Consider the following 22,065-nt stretch of genomic DNA (forward strand, 5'->3'; position numbering starts at 1 on the left):
GTGTCCCACACACCTTGTGTCCCACACCTTGTGTCCCACACACCTTATGTCCCCCACAAACTGTGTCCCACACACACTGTGTCCCACACACAGTGTCCCACACACCTTGTGTCCCACACACAGAGTGTGTCCCACACACACTGTGTCCCACACACCTTGTGTCCAACACACAGTGTGTCCCACACACACTGTGTCCCCCACACACTGTGTCCCACACACCTTGTGTCCCACACACAGTGTGTCCCACACACACTGTGTCCTCCACACACTGTGTCGCCCATACACTGTGTCCCCCCCACACATGTGTCCCCCACACACTGTGTCCCACACACCTTGTGTCCCACACACAGTGTGTCCCACACACAATGTGTCCCCCATACACTGTGTCCCCTACACACTGTGTCCCCCACACACTGTGTCCCCCACACACGGTGTCCCCCACACACTGGCGTAATGCCATCATTGCAGCTGTGGGACTGTCAGTCATACAGCTCGGATGGGGGTAGGTAGTGTTAGGTAGAAGGGAAGTAGGGACATAGCGGGTAGGTAGTGTTAGGTAGAAGAGAAGTAGGGATATAGCAGGTAGGTAGTGTTAGGTAGAAGGGAAGTAGGGATATAGCAGGTAGGTAGTGTTAGGTAGAAGGGAAGTAGGGATATAGCGGGTAGGTAGTGTTAGGTAGAAGGGAAGTAGGGATATAGGGGGTAGGTAGTGTTAGGTAGAAGGGAAGTAGGGATGTAGGGGGTAGGTAGTGTTAGGTAGAAGAGGGGAGGTAGGGATATAGGGGGTAGGTAGTATTAGGTAGAAGGGAAGTAGGGACATAGCGGGTAGGTAGTGTTAGGTAGAAGAGAAGTAGGGATATAGCAGGTAGGTAGTGTTAGGTAGAAGGGAAGTAGGGATATAGCAGGTAGGTAGTGTTAGGTAGAAGGGAAGTAGGGACATAGCGGGTAGGTAGTGTTAGGTAGAAGAGAAGTAGGGATATAGCAGGTAGGTAGTGTTAGGTAGAAGGGAAGTAGGGATATAGCGGGTAGGTAGTGTTAGGTAGAAGGGAAGTAGGGATATAGCGGGTAGGTAGTGTTAGGTAGAAGGGAAGTAGGGATATAGCGGGTAGGTAGTGTTAGGTAGAAGGGAAGTAGGGATATAGGGGGTAGGTAGTGTTAGAAGGGGGGAGGAAGGGATATAGGGGATAGGTAGTGTTAGGTAGAAGGGGGGGAGGTATGGATATAGGGGGTAGATAGTGCCCTGACTCTGGGTACCTGGAATGTTCGCACCCTCTTAGACAGAGACGACAGACCAGAAAGACGCACAGCGCTCAGTGCTACAATGCTTGATCGCTACCAGGTGGACATACCAGCCCTGAGCGAAACCAGGTTTGCGGGTAAAACCCAGCTGGAGGAAGCTGGAGGGGGCTACACCTTCTACTGTGAAGCCAGATGGCACCCCAAGAATCTCAGGCGTGGGTTTTGCCATACGAACCAAATTTGCACGACAGCTTGACAGCCTTCCCACGTGGAATAAACGACAGGCTGATGACCCTGCGCCTGAAGCTGTCCAAGGATCGCTTCGCCAGTCATCAGCTGCTATGCCCCGACGATGACCAACCCTCAGCTGAGCTGCACAATTTCAGCGGTAGACAGAAAGGACAGGCTGATCATCCTTGGGGATTTCAATGCCCGCGTTGGTGTGGACTTCTCCTCATGGCCAAAAGTCCTAGGACAGCACGGCACTGGCAAGTGCAACTCCAGCGGACTGCTTTTGCTCTTGCTCTGCGCGCAGCATGGACTGACCATTACCAACACCCTCTTCCAACAAGCGGACAAGTACAAGAACACATGGATGCACCCCCACTCCAAGCAATGGCACATGGTGAACTATGTGATTGTCCGGCAGAGGGACAGAGGTGATGTTTCCATTACACGCTGCATGAGAGGAGCAGTCTGTTGGTCGGACCATCGCCTGGTACGCAGCAAGATGAACATCAGACTTGCACGCAAGCTCCAACCAGCCAGGCAGAACCCCCCTGGGAAGCTGAACATCCACCGCCTCCCAATCACCAAGGACGTGCTGCAGCTGCAAATCCAAGTAGCTCTCTAAGAAATTCCTGCATCGACTGATGTAGAAGAGGTATGGAGCACCTTTAGAGATGCTGTGTACACAGCAGCAGCTGACACACTCGGCTTTGTACAGAGGAGCCACAAAGACTGGTTTGACGAGAACGACTCTGATATCTCCAAGCTCCTGAACACACTGTATATACGGCATCAGGATCACATTTCCGATAAAGACTGCCAGAGGAAGGAGAACCAGTTCTTGCAAACCAAGCAACTTGTACAGAAGAGGCTGCGTGAGATGAAGAACACCTGGTGGGAAAGAAAGTCCGAAAAGCTTCAGTCCGCTGCTGATGCTCACGACATGAAGACCTTCCATGATGGTCTCTGAGCTGTGTATGGGCCGAGAGTCACAGGATCAACCCCTGTCCGAGCCTTGGACCAGACCACCCTCCTGACAGACAAAAAAGACATCCTTGCCCGCTGGGCAGAGCACTTCAACATCCTCCTCAACAGGGACTCGTCCGTATCTGACGAGGCAATTGCAGCCCTCCCACAGCTACCAGTCAGTGACTCGCTATCTGCCCCTCCCACCAAGGTCGAGACCCAGAAGGCCCTGAAGCTGACAAAGTCAGGAAAAGCACCAGGAGTGGATGGAATCCAGGCTGACATCTACAAGTATGGAGGCGAGGTGCTGACAGACAAGCTGACTGCCCTGTTCCAGTCTATCTGGGAGAGAGGGGAGGTCCCACAGGATTTCAAGGAAGCTTCTATTGTCCACATTTACAAACGGAAGGGAGACAAAACATCCTGCGATAACCACCGTGGAATCTCTCTCCTCTGCATCACGGGCAAGATCTTCGCCCGCATCATACTGAACAGACTGGTTGACCATGTCTCCAACACACTCATCCCTGAAGCACAGTGTTGGTTCCGCTCAGGCAGGGGGACATGCGACATGGTGTTTGCCGTACGCCAGATGCAAGAGAAGTGCCTTGAGCAGAACAAGGAGCTCCACATGGTCTTTGTAGACCTGACTAAGGCCTTCGACACGGTGAACCGCCGTGGTCTGTGGAAGATCCTCCTAAAGTTCGGATGCCCAGAGAGCCTAATCCAGCTGATTGCGTCTTTCCACGATGGCATGCAGGCGAGAGTACAGGAAAATACTGACATGTCGGATCCGTTCCCTGTGGTAAATGGAGTGAAGCAGGCCTGTGTCCTGGCACCCACACTGTTCTCCATTCTCTTCTCTGCCATGCTGATTGACGTCTTCCAAGACTGTGACCAGGGCATCTACATTCAATTTGGCACAGATGGCAAACTTTTCAACTTGCGGCGACTCCACGCCAGGTCCAGGGTGTTTGAGGCACTGTTGAGAGAATTCCTCTTCGCTGATGACTGCGCGCAAACTGCACACACCCATGAGGACATGCTGTTCATTATGGACAGGTTCTCAACCTCCTGCAGGCTCTTTGGACTCACCATCAGCCTCAGCAATACCGAGTCCATGTACCAACCAGCTAGCTCACAGAACGCCAGTGCCCCCCCCCCCCCCCCTCCCCCACCTGCAATCAAGATCAATGACACAGAGATCAAGTCAGTCGACAAGTTTTGCTACCTGGGCAGCACCCTATGCAGCAACGGAGCTCTTGATGCAGAAGTGACGCTGCGCATCGCCAAGGCCAGCTCCGCCTTTGGCAGACTCAGCAACAGGCTGCGGAACAACAAAGGCATCAGGCTCAGCACCAAGATGAAGACCTACAGAGCTGTTGTGCCGACCACCTTGTTGTACTGCTGTGAAACATGGACGACGTATCGCCGTCACATTCAACAACATGAGCAGTTTCACCAGAGATGCCTACGAAAGATCCTCGAAATAAAGTGGCAAGGCAGGGTCTCCAACCTCCAGGTAACAGAGAAGAGCGGCCTGCCCAGCATCGAAAGCCTGCTGATCCAGTGCCAGCTACGTTGGACAGGACACGTTGTCCGCATGACAGACAGCAGGATCCCGAAGATGCTTTTGTATGGCCAGCTGAAGGAAGGCCACCGTGAACTTGGAAGACCCTGCAAGCGCTTCAAGGACACCTTGAAGACAAACCTCAAACCCTGTGACATAGACATCGCTTCCTGGAAAAATGATGCCCTTGACCGCTCTCGCTGGAGGATGGTGTGCTCTAGTGGCATAAAGACGTTTGAAAACAAGAGAACACTGGCCATTAAGGAGAAGCGTAAGCGAAGGAAGCAGGGCTCAACTTCTGGAGACGTTTTCCCTTGCAACACCTGTGGGAAGTGCTATGCATCCAGAATCGGCCTCTTCTCCTATACGAGGACACACACCGACAGATAAGCCTACGTGCCTACTCATCTGTCGGACCGACGGGAGACTCCATCAGTGTTAGGTAGAAGGGGGGGAGGTATGGATATAGGGGGTAAGTAGTGTTAGGTAGAAGGGGGAGGTAGGGATATAGGTGGTTGGTAGTGTTAGGTAGAAGGGGGGAGGTAGGGATATAGGGGGTAGGTAGTGTTCGGTAGAAGGGGGGCGGTATGGATATAGGGGGTAGATAGTGTTAGGTAGAAGGGGGGAGGTATGGATATAGGGGGTAAGTAGTGTTAGGTAGAAGGGGGAGGTAGGGATATAGGTGGTTGGTAGTGTTAGGTAGAAGGGGGCAGGTATGGATATAGGGGGTAAGTAGTGTTAGGTAGAAGGGGGGAGGTAGGGATATAGGGGGTAGAAAGTGTTAGGTAAAATGGGGGAGGTAGGGATATAGGTGGTTGGTAGTGTTAGGTAGAAGGGGGGAGGTAGGGATATAGGGGGTAGGTAGTGTTAGGTAGAAGGGGGGCGGTATGGATATAGGGGGTAGATAGTGTTAGGTAGAAGGGGGGAGGTATGGATATAGAGGGTAGGTAGTGTTAGGTAGAAGGGGGAGGTAGGGATATAGGGGTTATGTAGTGTTAGGTAGAAGGGAAGTAGGGATATAGAGGCTAGGTAGTGTTAGGTAGAAGGGAAGTAGGGATATTGCTGATGGGGATAGTTGTGATGTGCTTTCTGGTAAACATACACCTTTAGCGAATCGCCTTCCAAGATGTTAAACCTGGGCAACTTCAGCGAGTACAAAACAATGCTGCCGAGCTTGTTTTTCAAAAACGTAAACGAGACCTTGTTTCTAATGTTTATGAGATCACTTCACTGGATACCTGTCCGAGCTCAGTTTAAAAACAAGGTTGCAACGCTGTTATCTATGTACCATCCATTTCACTGCTCCCACCTGTCTGACATGGTCCATCCATACCAGCCCACCAGAACCCACCGTTCCACTGATGAAAGCACACCCTCATGTTCCCATAACCAAACAATACATGCAGGAAATGCTTCTTTTTTTTTCTCTTTCGATATTGCTCCAGCTGTCTGGAATTCTCTTCCCAAACATCTGCAGGATTCAACCACACTCGTCATCTAATGAACAACTGAAAACGTTTATTTTCATAAAATATTTAGAAACGGTGGGGCTCTGTGTGTGTGTGTGTGTGTGTGTGTGTGTGTGTGTGTGCGTGCGTGCGTGCGTGCGTGCGTGCGTGCGTGTGTGTGTGTGTGTGTGTGTCTGTCTGTCTGTGTCTGTCTGTCTGTCCGTGTGTGTGTGTGTGTGTGTGTGTGTGTGTGTGTGTGTCTCTGTGTGTGTCTCTGTGTGTGTCTCTGTGTGTGTGTGTGTCTGTGTGTGTGTGCATGCTTTCTTCAGATAAGCCTTGATCTCAGTTCCATTTAAAATTGTCACGCACTTTAGTAAGAAAAAGAAGAAGAAAGAGGAGGAGGAGGATAATAGATTTTATTTATATCATACTTTCCCCTAACATTCAGAAGGCTCAAACCTCATTAGAGGAAGACATTACAGGAAGACATATTAAACTGACCTGATGCTGAAATGGTCTAAATCAAAGATATATATAAAAGAAGTAATGTCGTACAATAGGAAATATGCACAAAATATGTACATGTTAACATGATAAACCAGATGAAACGCAAACGAAAAATAACAGTAAAAGATAAGACGTAAACAGCTGGTAAGAAATGTATCACACAGAACCAATTTGTACATAAAAATACACAAACACATTGCACGCAAACACAGACACAAACAGACACACAGACACAGACACAGACGCACACAGACACAGACACACACAGACACACAGACACACACACACACACACACACACATACACAAATCTATCTCTCTCTCTCTCTCTCTCTCTCTCTCTCTCTCTCTCTCTCTATATATATATATATATATATATATATATATGCAGGTCAGGTCAGGTCATTAGATCTGCTACTGGTAACCTGTAATCCAGTACAACCTGTTCAGGGTCGGGTTGCCGGCGACTAAACCGGCACTCCCACCGCTCCCTTCCGGGACTGGTGGGCGGGTGGCTAGACACCCTTATGGAGATCCATAAAAGGGCGTTGGCTCAGGAGAGCCACCGACGGCCATCTAGCTCCACCGTGCTGTGTGCATGCCACACGCAGTTGGCCCCCGGGGTGTGTCTACCCATGCATGCAAAAGTCTGGATCCGGCAGAATCTGCGGAAGAAACCTATCGGTTCAACGGAGAAGAAGGCGGTTACAGCAACGCACTGTGGAGTGCAGAGAGCAAGATGAGACATCGAAAGGATATCTTGGTCATCCACTGCATCCGTGCTCATCCTCCAGTCGTCTCGACTTAGTCTTGCCACTGGAAATTGGTGGACCCGGACGAGAGAGTGAGGTCGACGTTGCGCAACTCCTCTTCACTTTAAACAAACTCATCGCGCAAGTCATCAGTCATCCAAAATGACCTTTCATCCTTCATCATTTCATCACCCCCAAGTCCTGTGGCGACAGGCGAGCGACGAAACGACAGGTGTGGGTACACTGGCAGTCGCAGCCGCAGACCTGCACGCAGGCGGCTCAGGCCATAGGGTCGTTCTTCGTCGACAGGAGCAGTGATGGAGCTCGGCAGCCGTCTGAGCGTCTGAGCAGCCCTCTTTAGGAATGCACTGCTCACCTCCCTGGCATGAGGAAGGGGCTAGAAAAGGTGCCCTAAAAATTGCCTGCTCCATATCACCCTGGCCAGCATACCGCGGCTGGCGGGGACCCTACATCAGCGGTCGAAACAAGAAAGAAAAGAAAAAAACAAGGATCGTTCCTCTCACCATTGGTGCTTGGAACATAAGGATTCTCCTGGACAGAAATAACGCGGACAGACCCCAAAGGAGAACGGCACTAGTTGCATCCGAACTCGCCAGATACAACATTGACATCGCAGCCTTGAGTGAGACTCGGCTTGCAGGCGAAGGCTAGCTCTGCGAACAGGGATCTGGTTACACCTTCTTCTGGAGTGGACGAGGTAGCGAAGAGCGACGTGAGGCTGGCGTTGGTTTTGCAGTAAAAACAGCACTTGTCAGCAAGCTAGCTGGAATCCCAAAGGGAGTCAACGATAGGCTTATGACCATGAAACTCCCACTGGCATCTGGCCAGAAGCACCTCACCATTGTCAGTGCCTACGCCCCAACCATGACCAACCCGGATGAAGTGAAGGCGAAGATCTACGAGGACCTTCATTCTGTCATTGCTGCTACCCCTAAAGCAGATAAGCTCATCATTCTTGGGGACTTCAATGCTAGAGTTGGCTCTGACTACATCTCCTGGGATGGAGTGATTGGAAAGCACGGTGTGGGCCACTGCAACCCAAATGGATTGCTTTTGCTTCAGACCTGTGCAGAGCACGAACTGCTGATAACCAACACAGTTTTCTGCCTCCCTACCCGTAACAGGGCGTCATGGATGCACCCTCGCTCAAAGCATTGGCATCTCATCGATTATGTCATCGTCAGGAAAAGGGATAGGCAAGATGTACGTGTAACAAAGACCATGTGCGGCGCCGAGTGTTGGACAGACCATCGCCTTGTAGTCTCGAAGCTGAATATTCGAATCCAGCCAAAGAGACGCCCCCAAGGCCAGAAGGCTCCAAAACGGCTTAACATCGCTAAGCTGAAAAACATCACCATCAAACAGTCCTTTGTGGAGCTGCTGGAAGATCGTCTGGAATCCACCTCTCTGGACAACCAGAATGTGGAGTCTGACTGGAGGACCCTGCGTGAGTTGATCTATAGTACAGCTTCAGAGACCCTGGGACCCATGACCAGAAAGCACAAAGACTGGTTTGATGAAAACTGTGATGAAATCAAGCAGCTTCTGGATGAGAAACGCCGTCTGCATCAAGCCTACCTGAGCAACCCAAAGTCCACATCAAAAAAGGATGCGTACGATGCCATCCGCAGGACTGTTCAGCAAAAGTTACGCCAGATGCAAGATAAGTGGCTGAGTGACAAAGCTGATGAGATCCAGGGATATGCTGACAGGCACGATATGAAGAGGTTCTATGATGCCTTAAAAGAAGTCTATGGCCCCACATCCTCAGGATCATCCCCCCTCCTCAGTGCAGATGGGAATACCTTGATCACCGAGAAGGAGAAAATTCTCGAACGCTGGGCTGAGCACTTCAACAGTGTCTTAAATCGCCCTTCCTTCATAAATGATGAAGCCATAGACCGTCTCCCACAAGTCCCCATCAACGAAGCACTGGACGATCCGCCAACACCTCTTGAGACCCAGAAAGCAATCCGTCTGCTATCCAGTGGCAAAGCACCTGGCTCAGACTCCATACCAGCAGAGGTCTACAAGGATGGAGGCACTGTGCTGACTGAGAAGCTCCATCAGCTGTACTCACTCATGTGGAAAGAAGAGACGATCCCCCAGGATTTCAAAGATGCATCTATCATTCACTTGTACAAGCGAAAGGGGAGCCGGCAAGCCTGTGATAACCATCGAGGCATTTCCTTGCTCTCCATCGCAGGCAAGATACTTGCCAGGATCCTACTAAACCGCCTCACAGCACACCTTGACCAAGGTCATTTGCCTGAGAGCCAATGTGGATTCCGGAAAGAGCGCGGAACCACCGACATGGTGTTTGCTGCAAGGCAGCTGCAAGAGAAATGTCAGGAGCAAAATGCTGATCTGTTCTCCACCTATGTCGACCTCACTAAGGCCTTCGACACCGTGAGTAGAGAGGGACTGTGGAAGATCATGGCCAAGTACGGATGCCCTCGGAAATTTATTTCCTTGGTCAGCCAATTCCATGAAGGCATGCAGGCTCGAGTCCAGGACAATGGCGAAACATCTGCTCCTTTTGCTGTCACAAATGGTGTCAAGCAAGGCTGCGTCCTGGCTCCAACGCTGTTCAGCCTCATGTTCTCTGCAATGCTTACTGATGCCTTCAGAGATGGCGGTGTTGGAATCGGCCTAAAGTACCGAACAGATGGCAAGCTGTTTAACCTCAGAAGGCTTCAAGCAAAAACGAAGGTCATGACAGACATCATCAGACTTTTTGTTTGCTGATGATTGTGCCCTCAACGCTGGATCTGAAGCTGACATGCAACTCAGCGTCGACAAGTTTGCCACTGCCAGCAGGAACTTCGGCCTTACCATCAGCACGAGGAAAACTGAAGTTCTCCATCAGCCAGCCCCAGGGAAACCCTACGTTGAGCCCAACATCACAGTCAACGGTCAGAGACTCAGTGCGGTGGAGCGGTTCACATACCTTGGCAGCACACTGTCACGAAATGTGACAATCGACGATGAAGTGAACGTCAGGATTGCAAGAGCAAGCGCAACTTTTGGTAGACTCAATGCAAATGTCTGGAACAGAAGAGGCATTAGTCTTGAGACCAAGCTAAAGGTCTACAGAGCAGTAGTTCTCCCCACACTACTGTACGCCTGCGAAACTTGGACAGTGTACCAACGACATGCCAAGAAGCTGAACCACTTCCACACAACATGCCTCAGGAAGCTACTGAACATCAAGTGGCAAGACAGGACCCCAGACACAGAGGTGCTCGCAAAAGCCACCCTTCCCAGCATCTTCACCATCCTGATGAAGTCCCAGCTTCGCTGGGCTGGACATGTGGCGCGCATGCCAGACCATCGGCTGCCCAAAAGGCTCTTCTATGGCGAGCTGCAACAAGGGAAGAGATCACACGGAGGTCAGAAGAAGCGCTTCAGAGATACTCTGAAAGTCTCTCTGAAAGCGTTTGATATCAACCCTGACTCCTGGGAGGAATCTGCAGTGGACCGTGACAAATGGCGCGCTGCTGTGCACAAAGGCGCCAAGTTGTGCGAGGCCAACAGGACTGCTGCAGCTGTTCAGAAGAGGCAGGCCAGAAAGTCACGGGCAAACAAGCTCCCTGACAATGGTATGCCTGTCTTTGTCTGCCCCAACTGTCAGCGAACATTTCGTGCGCAGATTGGACTATTCAGCCATCTGCGCATTCACAGATAGATTCATGAGCATCCTCCCCCCCCCACCCCACCACCACCCTCCCCCCATCCCCCAGCTGGATGACAACGATGGTCATCATCGATCTCGATGGACACACCACCATATATATATATATGGGGAATAAAGGCAGCAGCCATGTTTGGCATTTTCCAGTCAGATGCGAACATAATTATTGTCTCCCCAAACAGGTTTGTCAAGTCAAGTCAAGTCAAGATTTTATTTCATGATGGTAAATTGAATAAGCAACAATTGCTTTTTTTTTTTTTTTTTTTACATCAAGCCATCAATGAAAAAACAACAATAAAAATGAATAAATAAAAATTTTAAAAAAGGAAAAAAAGAAAAAAATATAGCAGAGAGAGAGAGAGAGAGAGAGAGAGAGAGAGAGAGAGAGAGAGAGAGAGAAGAAACAAGCAGATGAAGAGCAACAATAACAAAACAAACAAAAAACAACACACACACACACACACACACACACACACACACACACACATACACACAAGAATATTGTGATAAAGTAATACACAATTGCATTTCGATTTCACACACACACACACACACACACACACACGCACGCACGCACGCACACACACACACACACACACACACACACACACACACACACACTGCACTGAACACAAATTCTCGGACACAATTACACCTTGCCCATCCCACCCACATACACATGTTCCCTCATATACTTGTTTCATGCATTGTTTGGTGACGACGTGTCAGATACATGCTTCTTTTAGCGCTGTCTCTGACAGGCGATGACACTGACCTTTCAGCCACGGGAAAGCTTGTCATTCGGTGCACGCGTTCATAATTATGTCAGCTGAGAATACAGAGAGAGAGAGAGAAAGAGAGAGAGAGAGATGGGATGACTGGCCCAGAGAATGTGTGTGTCGGGGGAGGAAGGAGAGGGGTGAGGACGTTGTGCGAGATATAAGCACATGGTCACCATGAATCATTACATTTGAACAGCAGTTCTGAGCAGTCTGGTCTGGCGACTGAGCGGTTCTTGTCAGGTTTTGTCAGTGGTCTTCCACTTACGTTGATTCAGAGCAGACACTGCGTAACACCACCAAGGTGAGTCCGCGTTTCTGCAGGGTGTCCTCTAGTGTGTAGCCTCATTGAGACCTGAAACTGATATCCTCCTGTGAACTGGTGGCAGAGGGGCAGCGAGAGACGTCTGGGTGTGGCTGTGTGGGGAGGGATGACTGACTGATGGGTGTGGCTGTGTGGGGAGGGATGACTGACTGATGGGTGTGGCTGTGTGGGGAGGGATGACTGACTGATGGGTGTGGCTGTGTGGGGAGGGATGACTGACTACTGGGTGTGGCTGTGTGGGGAGGGATGACTGGTGGGTGAGGCTGTGTGGGGAGGGATGACTGACTACTGGGTGAGGCTGTGTGGGGAGGGATGACTGACTACTGGGTGTGGCTGTGTGGGGAGGGAGGGATGACTGATGGGTGTGGCTGTGTGGGGAGGGAGGGATGACTGATGGGTGTGGCTGTGTGGGGAGGGATGACTGGTGGGTGTGGCTGTGTGGGGAGGGATGACTGACTAATGGGTGTGGCTGTGTGGGGAGGGATGGGTGACTGATGGGTGTGGCTGTGTGGGGAGGGATGACTGATGGGTGTGGCTGTGTGGGGAGGGATGACTGATGGGTGTGACTGTGTGGGGAGGGATGACTGACTGATGTGTGTGGCTGTGTGGGGAGGGATGACTGGTGGGTGTGGCTGTGTGGGGAGGGATGACTGCTGGGTGTGGCTGTGTGGGGAGGGATGACTGACTGATGGGAGGGATGACTGACTGATGGGTGTAGCTGTGTGGGGAGGGATGACTGGTGGGTGTGGCTGTGTGGGGAGGGATGACTGACTGATGGGTGTGGCTGTGTGGGGAGGGATGACTGGTGGGTGTGGCTGTGTGGGGAGGGATGACTGGTGGGTGTGGCTGTGTGGGGAGGGATGATTGACTGATGGGTGTGGCTGTGTGGGGAGGGATGACTGGTGGGTGTGGCTGTGTGGGCAGGTAAGGGAAATTGGTGATAGCTTGCCTTTTCTAGGTCTGTTATGTGAGTGCTTTTGCACCCGTGGTTTTGTGAAAGGAAAGGAGCTGAGTGTTTGCTGTTCTATGTAGGTGCTTGAACTCCCAACATTTGTCATGGGGGTTAGATGACTATTCGTTCTTGCTGTGTTGGAGTGCTTTGAAGTGTATGTGTGTGTGTGTGTGTGTGTGTGTGTGTGTGTGTGTGTGTGTGTGTGTGTGTGTGTGTGTCACATAAGGGTTTTCTATTGTTTTATTTCCACAATAGTTATTTAGATGTTAAAGAGAAGAAGAAGAAGAAAATAAGGATGAGGAGAAGATAAGAAGAAAAGATAAAACAAGGATGAGGAGAAGAGGAAGAAAATATAAAACAAAGATGAGGAGAAGAGGAAGAAAAAAGAAGAAGGAGAAGAAGAAGAAAACAAAGAGAATAGAGAAAACAGTGCACTGATAAGGACACAATCAAACAAATTGTCATTAAACACAAGATGTCAGCACAAGTGAATAGTAAAGCACATGTATTCATATTACATGGAAGGACTACCACTTGGCTTGGGATAAGCAACAACATAAGATAAGATAATGCATATGTGTGAAGACCAAACACTGACATCAAATAACAGTTCTAATACATTTGAATAGTGCAATTACAGTGATTGAAGCTATGCTAATTTAGCGAAAGTACACTGATAGTATAGATTTAAATAAAGCTTATACTGTGTCAAAGTGACTCAAATGAATCAGTTATATCATGTAGCACTATACTGGAGTAAGCCGTATAGGAGAGAGCACAATAACTAGATTATAATTAACAAACTGTGATACATATCAGGTGATTTTAACCAACAGCTGATATCACTACAACATTATCTTGTAATCACCACAACAGAATACTACACACATCTTAGAGTACTGAGAATCAGTGAAACACTGTAGCAGCATAACTGATATCAGCATGTAAAACAATACATGAATAACAAACAAGATAATAGAATCAGTGGCTTTGATATCAAATACTTGCAAACTAAGAGACCTGATAGTAAGTGAAGAATCATCATGGCTTAACCATTAAGTGGTGAATGATCTTACACAAGTAATCCGTTGCATCAAAGCCAAATATCAGCATAGCTAAGTTTGTACTCAACATTTAAATCTCCTCTGCCAAAGTGGGATAAGGAACCTAACCTTCATCAGTGACAGCAGATCAGAAAGAATGCATCAGCCACCAGAACATTCTCAAACAAACTATAGTGTCCAGAGACGTCATTTACTGTGACGGTGGAGAGAATTAAATGGAACACTGCCCCAAGCATAATTATGATGACATGGCGATTATTTAGATCAATCATAGCCGAGCTGTGACTACATGTCAAAGCAATAACTGAACTGAGTAAGCCAAACTAAGGCAATATCAACATACTCACATGAACACAAGTACTGTTGTCAAAGAATACAATTTACAAATCAACACATTCTACACACTAGTACTTACAGTTATACACAGCAAGATGTCAGCCTCTGGGACACTGCACACACCATTCAACAACAACATGATTACAACAGCGAAGATGCCAGGGGTCAGGATGATGAATAACTATCAGCACTCTGTCAGAGACGTCCAACTCACACCTCTCAATTCAAAAACGCAGCTGCTCACACCTTCCAATCAGCATGTATGAGAGACTGACAAGAGAAACTTAATTCCAAGTGCACACGTGGTGACGTGACTTACAGACAAGGTAGGTAACTGTTAAAACAATGGGACTTGATTCCTCTCCTCTTCACCATGTTCGTCATCAGTTCTTCTGTTGGCAGCTGCACAAAAAAAGGCCATGCAACCATGAACCTTACAACCTGTACAGACCATACAACATGTACAGAGCAGACCTGTACAGACCATACAACATGTACAGAGCCAGGCCTTTGTATTGATGTATCAAAAAACATTTATGTATTTCTTTCATTTCATTTTTGTTTACAGTCTTCTATCCATAGTTATCACACACACACACACACACACAAGCACTCATCTTCACAACACTCACTCACATGTTCAGAGATACACACATTCACCCTCTTACAAACTTGTATACAAATATGCACTCGTTTCCCAAACATCTTTTGCACCACCAGTCCTGTCTATGCATTCTTCCTTCCTCGTCAAGTGATAACCCAGCAAAGTGTTTGTCAACTGCTGGCTAGAGAGTGAATGGTAAATCGGGTAAGGTATTTCGTTTCCATTTGCATTTAATATCGATCTGATGTGCAATAGTGATTCTGATAACTCTTGCACTATTTCATAGTAGGATTATTTACATACAACAGACGCTGGAGTGATATATAAATTGGGTGAACCACCAACTGTTGTGTTCGTGTAATTTTATTGTTCTGTTTTATTAGCAATACCCACAACTTTCCCCTGAAGACGGAATGAGCAGTGTTCACAACATGGAGTTGGATGTTCACTATGCCAGTCACACAGAGGAGTTAATGATTAATTGATATGGATACTCATATAGTGCCTATCCTCGGTCAGAGACCAGGCTACAAACACAGGATCATTTGCACAACAGGCTGCCTATGTGGACTGAGCCAACTGACGGCAGCCACTGGGCGCTCATCATTCGTTTCCTGTGTCATTCAATCAGATTTCAGACATGCACACATACACACTGAAACAGACATGTAACATTTTACGTGTATGACCGTTTTGTATATTTGCCCCGCCATGTAGGCAGCCATACTCCGTTTTCTGGGGTGTGCATGCTCAGTATGTTCTTATTTCCATAACCCACTGAAAGCTGACATGGGTTACAGGATCTTTAAGAGATTCGAACCTGGGACTCAGATTGAAAGTCCAACTCTTGAACCATTCAGAAAGACCGATAAGGTCAAACGCTGGTATAAATAAACAGGTGGGAAGACTGGTAAGACAACAATTTGACAGACAAATATATTAGAAGACTGATAAAGCCAAGCCTTGGCAGCAGCAAACATGTAGCTTGACCAAACATTGGTAGAAACCTTTAGGAAGACCGAATAGGCCAAACATTGGCAGAAATAAACGTGTGATGACTGGAAAGCATTGCTTCTTCCTTTATATATATATATATATATATATATATATATATATAATCATTTGAAAGTCAATGCCATCTCTTTTTTTTCCTTCTTTTTTTTCTTTTTTTTCTGAAGGCCTGACTAAGCGCGTTGGGTTATGCTGCTGGTCAGGCATCTGCTTGGCAGATGTGGTGTAGCGTATATGGATTTGTCCGAATGCAGTGACGCCTCCCTGAGCTACTGAAACTGAAACTGCCATCATAGAATGAGAAATAATAAAAGGAGAAGAAGCAAGATAACAACAACAAAATCCTTTTGGATATGGAACTTGGAACAATGTCGTTTTATGTAGCCCTCCAGTATGGTCAGCTTAATTGATAATACCGTCCTGAAGTTAGCTCAAATGTGGATAAAAAAAAATGTCAACATCTAAAGGTGGATGTGGCATTCAAAATGTTTTAAAATCCAAGGTATACATGTTTGGGGATGACAACAAACACAAAGCAATCAAAAATTTTCATGGAAGACTTTTTTAAATCTTGTTAACAGATGGCGCTGGACTCTTGAAAGATGTCTTTGGCAACAGTAATCCTGACCTGTGTACTGGTGACGGTGTTCCTGGCACAGTTGTCAGAAACCAAGACAGTGGTCAGCATGCCTGTCCCCTTCACCAGTCACGTCATAGACTTCAGTAATGTTGCACGTGCTCTGGCCAACAGAGGTCATGATGTGTGGGTCACCGTTCCCACCTATGTGCTTTCCAAAGGTCACCTGGATACATCTGGTATACATATAATTCCTTATGAAGCCATACCTAGAGCTGAAGAAAATGCGCTTGGTACGTTCAGTGAATATTACTTCAATGGAGAAATTCAAAAGATATTTGAGATCTTTCAAAAAAGCGTGGATGTTTTAGACATTATGTTGACAAATGAAACATTCATCTCAACCATTGGGGAGAAAAATCCGGACTTGATTGTGATCGACAACAGCCCTCTATTCTTCTCCATGTGTATTATACCTTATAAACTCGGAGTACCGTTTGCATTCCTGGGGTTAACTTACCTTCCTACAGTGATGAGAATACCTTTCTCGCCTGCCGACGTGCCGTTGAGCATCGTTCCCTACAACAACAAGATGACCTTCTTCCAAAGGCTACACAACATGCTACTTTTGATACTTTTTTCTACATCCAGTCTCACATTCCCAGCTGATGCAGTGGCAAGGTATGCTCCGGAAATGAAGTATTTACCCTTAGATGTGCTTGCAAATAGAGCTGAGATCCTTCTTGTGGACCAAGACCATGTACTGGATTACCCCAAGCCTTCACTGCCCAATGTCAAACTGATTGGTGGCACAGCAACAGGACCAGCCAAAGCCCTGCCACCTGAGTTCCAATCCTTCATGGACAGTGCCAAGGAGGGTGTAGTGATTGTATCCTTTGGTACCTACGTGCTCGGCCTTCCAAAGCACATCAGTGACAAGATCCTGCAGGTTCTGCTGCAGCTGCCCATGAAGTCAGTCTTCAGGTCTAACCTGACATCTCCCGATCCCAAGAAAATCCTAACAGCACCATGGATACCTCAGAATGACCTGCTGGGTCATCCACACACCAAAGTGTTTGTCAGTCACTGTGGGAAGAATGGTCAGTACGAGGCTCTATACCACGCTGTTCCTATCGTGGCCACACCTCTTTTCCTTGACCAGAACTACAACGCAGAACGTGCTCGAGTGAAAGGTTTTGCTGAGGTACTGGACCTTAACACATGCACAGCTGAGCAGATGAGGTCCAGCATTCTGACAGTTGCCAACGAACCAAGGTACAAACAGGCTGTTGTTAAACGTTCCCGTCTGTTCAGAGAGTTGTACGGAGTTCCCATGGAGACGGCAGCGTATTGGTTGGATCACGTGATGGAATATGGTGGTGACTACATGCGTTCTGCCGGCCAACAAATGCCGCTCTATCAGTATGTGCTGCTGGATGTCTTCCTCTTCATCCTTGCTGTACTGGCACTGGTTGTCGTGATGGTCTACTGTGCGATACGTGCCCTCTATAGATGCTTCCAGAACAGGAAAACAAAGGCAGAGTGAATTAGTTGTGGCATATTGCATTCAGTATGTTTTGATATAATTATATTCTCTATTTTGGTTTTGAATCAAACTTTGAGTGAGCAAAACAGAAACTTGTAAAACTAACAGCTATGTCCACATACGTTTGAAAATTAGTTTTTGGTTATGATTCTCACTAATTTCAAATATAATTATTTCAAGCAAAAACATTGATTGAATAATCAGATTGTCTGAAAGTAGCTTTTAATGAGTTCACTCGTGATCTCTGTCTGTCTGTCTCTGTCTATCTGTCTCTGTTTCTGTCTGTCTGTCTGTCTTTCTTTCTCCCTCTTTCTGTATGAATGTTAGGCCTATTTTATCTTGAAAGAATGGCGTAAGGGGGAAATGTACAGGTGTATTCAGAGTATATATGAAATGTCCTGTGAAAGATGAGTTTGCTGTGGCGCTGCACTAACAGATTATATCAAATGTACAACAGGAGTAAAGCAAGATGATATGCGCAGCCCAATATTATTTTCTCTTTTTATTGATGAATTTGCGATTGAAATACTCAGTTATGGAAGATACAGTGCCACTATTTCACGTGATACATTTGAGCTATTTATTCTTTTTTTTTCTTTTCTTTTTTTTCTTTTTTTTTTTTTTTTTTTTTTTGGCTGACTATGTTATTTCATTATCCATGACTGTTGTTTATCTTCAGATTCCATTGACATACTTTACAACAAGCTGTAACATCTCTTCAGCTGAAGGGTAACATGAAATAAAATGTATATCTGAACGGAGGATACTGAGGTGTGAAGGAGTGATAGCTTTATAATAGGATTGTGATGTCTGTGGTAAATCTGTATAAGTATTTAGGTATATTTTATCCAACTCGTTTGTTTCAGCGTGCAAAGATCCCGCTTGCATGTCAAAGAAAGGAAAAAAGGGCACCATCGTGTATCAGAAAAAGATTATCCTCATTGAATAGTTCTTCCCTGAAACTAAAATAGAAATATCAGATATGGCCCAGAGATGTAGAGTTTCAACACAGCCACGTTCCACTGTGAATCTGTACATTTGTTTGCTATGAGGAAATTTCTAAATGTTGATATGCATACCCCAAATGACCCAGTTTATGGTGAAACTAATAGATACCCGATAGCCGTTCAGTGCGTATGATAATGGCTTAGCTGGATACAAATGTATGAAAGTAGAATACCTTAGAAACCAACCAGATCACTCAATGATAATATCAAAACTGAGATTTGGTAAAACTATAAAACATAATACCCTGTGGAAATTTAACTGCACTTTATTAAGAGAAAAACAGTATGTAGATGAAATCAGTAAGTTCATAGATGATGTCATATCTCAATATTCCACTGAGCAAAATGGAACTGAAAACCTTCCCTTGACGGAAATCAGTTTAACTGTTTCAGACAAAATTAATTATTCATCGACTTCTTAATCATGAAAATACGATAAAAAAAGAACAAATAAACAAAACAAGAAAACAACAACAACAAAAACAACCAACAATTGCATATGCAACAACGAGGAAGAAGAAAACTGTAGAAAAAAAAAGAAAGCTTGACTAGAAAGAGTGAACAATTATAAAAGAAAGAACACAAAACAGAGGAAGACCTGAAGACTTTAAAAGAAATAAATCATGAAACAGTGTCAATAAGAGAAAAAAAATACAAGGAGTGATATTAAGATCGAGGGCAAAATGTATTGCAGAAGGTGAAAAATAATTAAATATTTTTGTAACTTAGAAAAAAGGCATTTTGTCAATAAAAGTATGACCAAAATTATCGATAAAAATGGAATTCTAACAGATGAACCACAAAAGATAAAGGAGGATGTAAATGTTTTCTATGAAAAACTTTACACAAAGAAAACATTAGATATGTGTGAAATAAAATATTTAGTAAATGAATGTCTTAAATTATCCCAGGTAGGAAAAAAAAACACATTAGAAGAAGAAATAACATTACACGAAGCAGGCATTGCATTAAAGAATATGAAAAATGGCAAGAGTCCTGGCACAGATGGGTTTGGGGCAGAGTTTTATAAATTATTTTGGAATGAGTTAGGCCCTTTTGTCGTTCGAGCTCTTAACTAATTGGTCAGGGATAGAGAACTTTCAGCTACACAGAAAGGAGGACTCATCACATGCATCCCAAAACCTGATAAACAAAAGGAATACATAAAAAAAACTGGAGACCAATCTCACTATTGAATATTCTGTATAAAATTGGAGCTAGATGCATAGCAAATAGGATAAAGAAAATACTTCCAAAATTGATTCTGAAGATCAGACTGGATTTGATGCTAATATATACCTTGGAGACAATATAAGACTAAGATACGACCTTATTTGTTATCGGGATAAGAAATGAAGACCAGGGCTTTTACTTTGCTTAGATTTTGAGAAAGCGTTTGACTCTTTGGATTGGAATTTTCTGCTTAAAGGTTTAAAAGGATACAGGTTTGAAGAAAACATATGTACCTGGATAAAAGCATTCTCCAAAAATATAAAATCAGCAGTAGTAGTAAATGGACAGGTTGCTAACTGGTTCCCTGTAAAAAGAGGATGTCGGCAAGGAGATCCACTCTCGCCTTACGTTTTTATGTGTGTAGAAATACTAGCAATTATGATTAGAGAAGAAAAAAGATACAAAAGGAATTAAAATGAATGTAGCCAAGTGCTCAGCTGACTAAAGACGACCGTGACTGAACTCACAGCTCAAGCTGAAAGCTGAGCTATAGCAGACGCCTTTTTCGCAAGTAACCGCCGGTCTCCAACGGCTCACGCAGAATGTGTGACGCCATTCCCGGTTTCAATGCAAAGCCCATTCTAAACCTATTCTCTAAACATCTATTAAATCAGGTCTCTGTATCGTTACTGTAATATTATATTTGTTATGCTTACACACACACTTTAATCAGTTACAAGCATATTTGATTTTAGTTTAATTGTTTGTCAGTGTAACGATTTCAATTGACGCTAAGCTTACGTTTAACGACAACCACTCCACAACTAGTGTCTCTGTGCGCCATTGGGTGAGCTGAAATCTGTGCTACTGATGCACCATATTTAATTAAATATCTCTTTCATCGGATCAGTAAATTCCAAGTATTATATACTGGCAGAATCATCGCAATTCCATCTTTAAATCTATTCCATTTGTGTTTGCCTACGTTAAACTGATTTAACGCAGTTTGTAATTTTCAGCAACAAGCTCGCTAAAACTTACCCTTTTCAGGTGACTTAAATTGAGATTATAAATTCATCTTAAATAATCAACACTTCATTTTATACCCATTATAAAGTAGGTATTCGCTTAACTTGCATAAATAGCCACAGCAGGTGATGACTGGTCACTTTCCACCTGGCCGGTCACTGGCCAGACCCGCTCTCTCTCTCTCTCTCGCTGTGTCGCACACAGTGTGTGTGACTGTGCATTGTCCCAGAGGCCAACATCTCGCTACGTATCACTTGCACTGTTTTCTCATTTTCTCTTTATCTTCTCATGTCTCTTCTTCTTTATTTACTTAATATTGTAATAAAACAATAGAAAAACCCCTTTGTGACTGGCCGTCTATATGTCCCAGGGCCAGTGCGTGGAGATTTTCTATCCTTTAATTCTGTAAATCATCAGTAATTCTTTTGTACCGTTACCTATAATAATAAAACCACTCGGCTACATAAATAATAAAGAACACAATATATCTCAGTTTGCTGATGACGATCAGTTAATGAATAATGGGGACAGAATATCTTTTGAAAGATCCATTCAAACAATTCAAAACTTCGGAAATGTCTCGGGACTTTATTAATGCTGATAAAACAAACAATTTGGTTAGGTAATGAAAAGAACTCGGAAACAAAATACATGCAACACATGAATATAACATGGAATCCTGAAAAGTTAAAAATATTAGGGATATGGTTCACAATCAATATTGAACAATGTGAACAAATCAACCATGCAGAATTTTTTTCAGAAGTAAGAACGCTATCTAAAATTTGGATTAAAAGAAGTATCACCTCTCTCGGGAGGGTTGCTGTGCTGAAATCTCTTATATTCTCCAAACTAACCCATCAGTGGATTTTACTTTCTAAGCCCCCAGATGACTTTGTAAATAACCTTCAAAAAATGTGTTTCCATTTTATATGGAATGGTAAACAAGACAAGATAAGTAGAAACACAGCAACAAAAAATATGATAAATGGGGGGATAAATGTACCAGATATAAAAAATATATTTCAGCACTTAAACTCTCTTGGATAAGGAAATCAAATACAACTGAACACATGTGGAGAAATATTTTTTTATTATCCGAAATATAAAAAATATGGTCCTAGCTTTGCCACGCAAAAATCCTATGATAATTTGTTTTGGGAGCATACGTTTAAGGCTTATAGTCAGCTTGGCAGTAGTGCAAAGCCACGTTCACAAACTGAGCTAGTTTCCGAACC

The 22,065-nt window shown here is 45.3% G+C and overlaps 1 protein-coding gene across 1 annotated transcript; it reads left to right on the top strand.

Annotated features, from left to right (window-relative positions):
• Positions 1-11,422: 11,422 nt before the first annotated feature.
• Positions 11,423-17,618, top strand: LOC143299215 (UDP-glucuronosyltransferase 2B33-like). The gene is made up of 2 exons (XM_076612757.1): positions 11,423-11,507; positions 16,077-17,618. The coding sequence occupies exon 2, from the start codon at positions 16,098-16,100 to the stop codon at positions 17,616-17,618; it is 1,521 nt and encodes a 506-aa protein (XP_076468872.1). The 5' UTR covers positions 11,423-11,507; positions 16,077-16,097.
• The last annotated feature ends 4,447 nt before the right edge of the window (positions 17,619-22,065 follow it).

This window comes from Babylonia areolata, chromosome 1 (genome assembly GCF_041734735.1).
Source record: "Babylonia areolata isolate BAREFJ2019XMU chromosome 1, ASM4173473v1, whole genome shotgun sequence".
Lineage (NCBI taxonomy): Eukaryota > Metazoa > Mollusca > Gastropoda > Neogastropoda > Buccinidae > Babylonia > Babylonia areolata.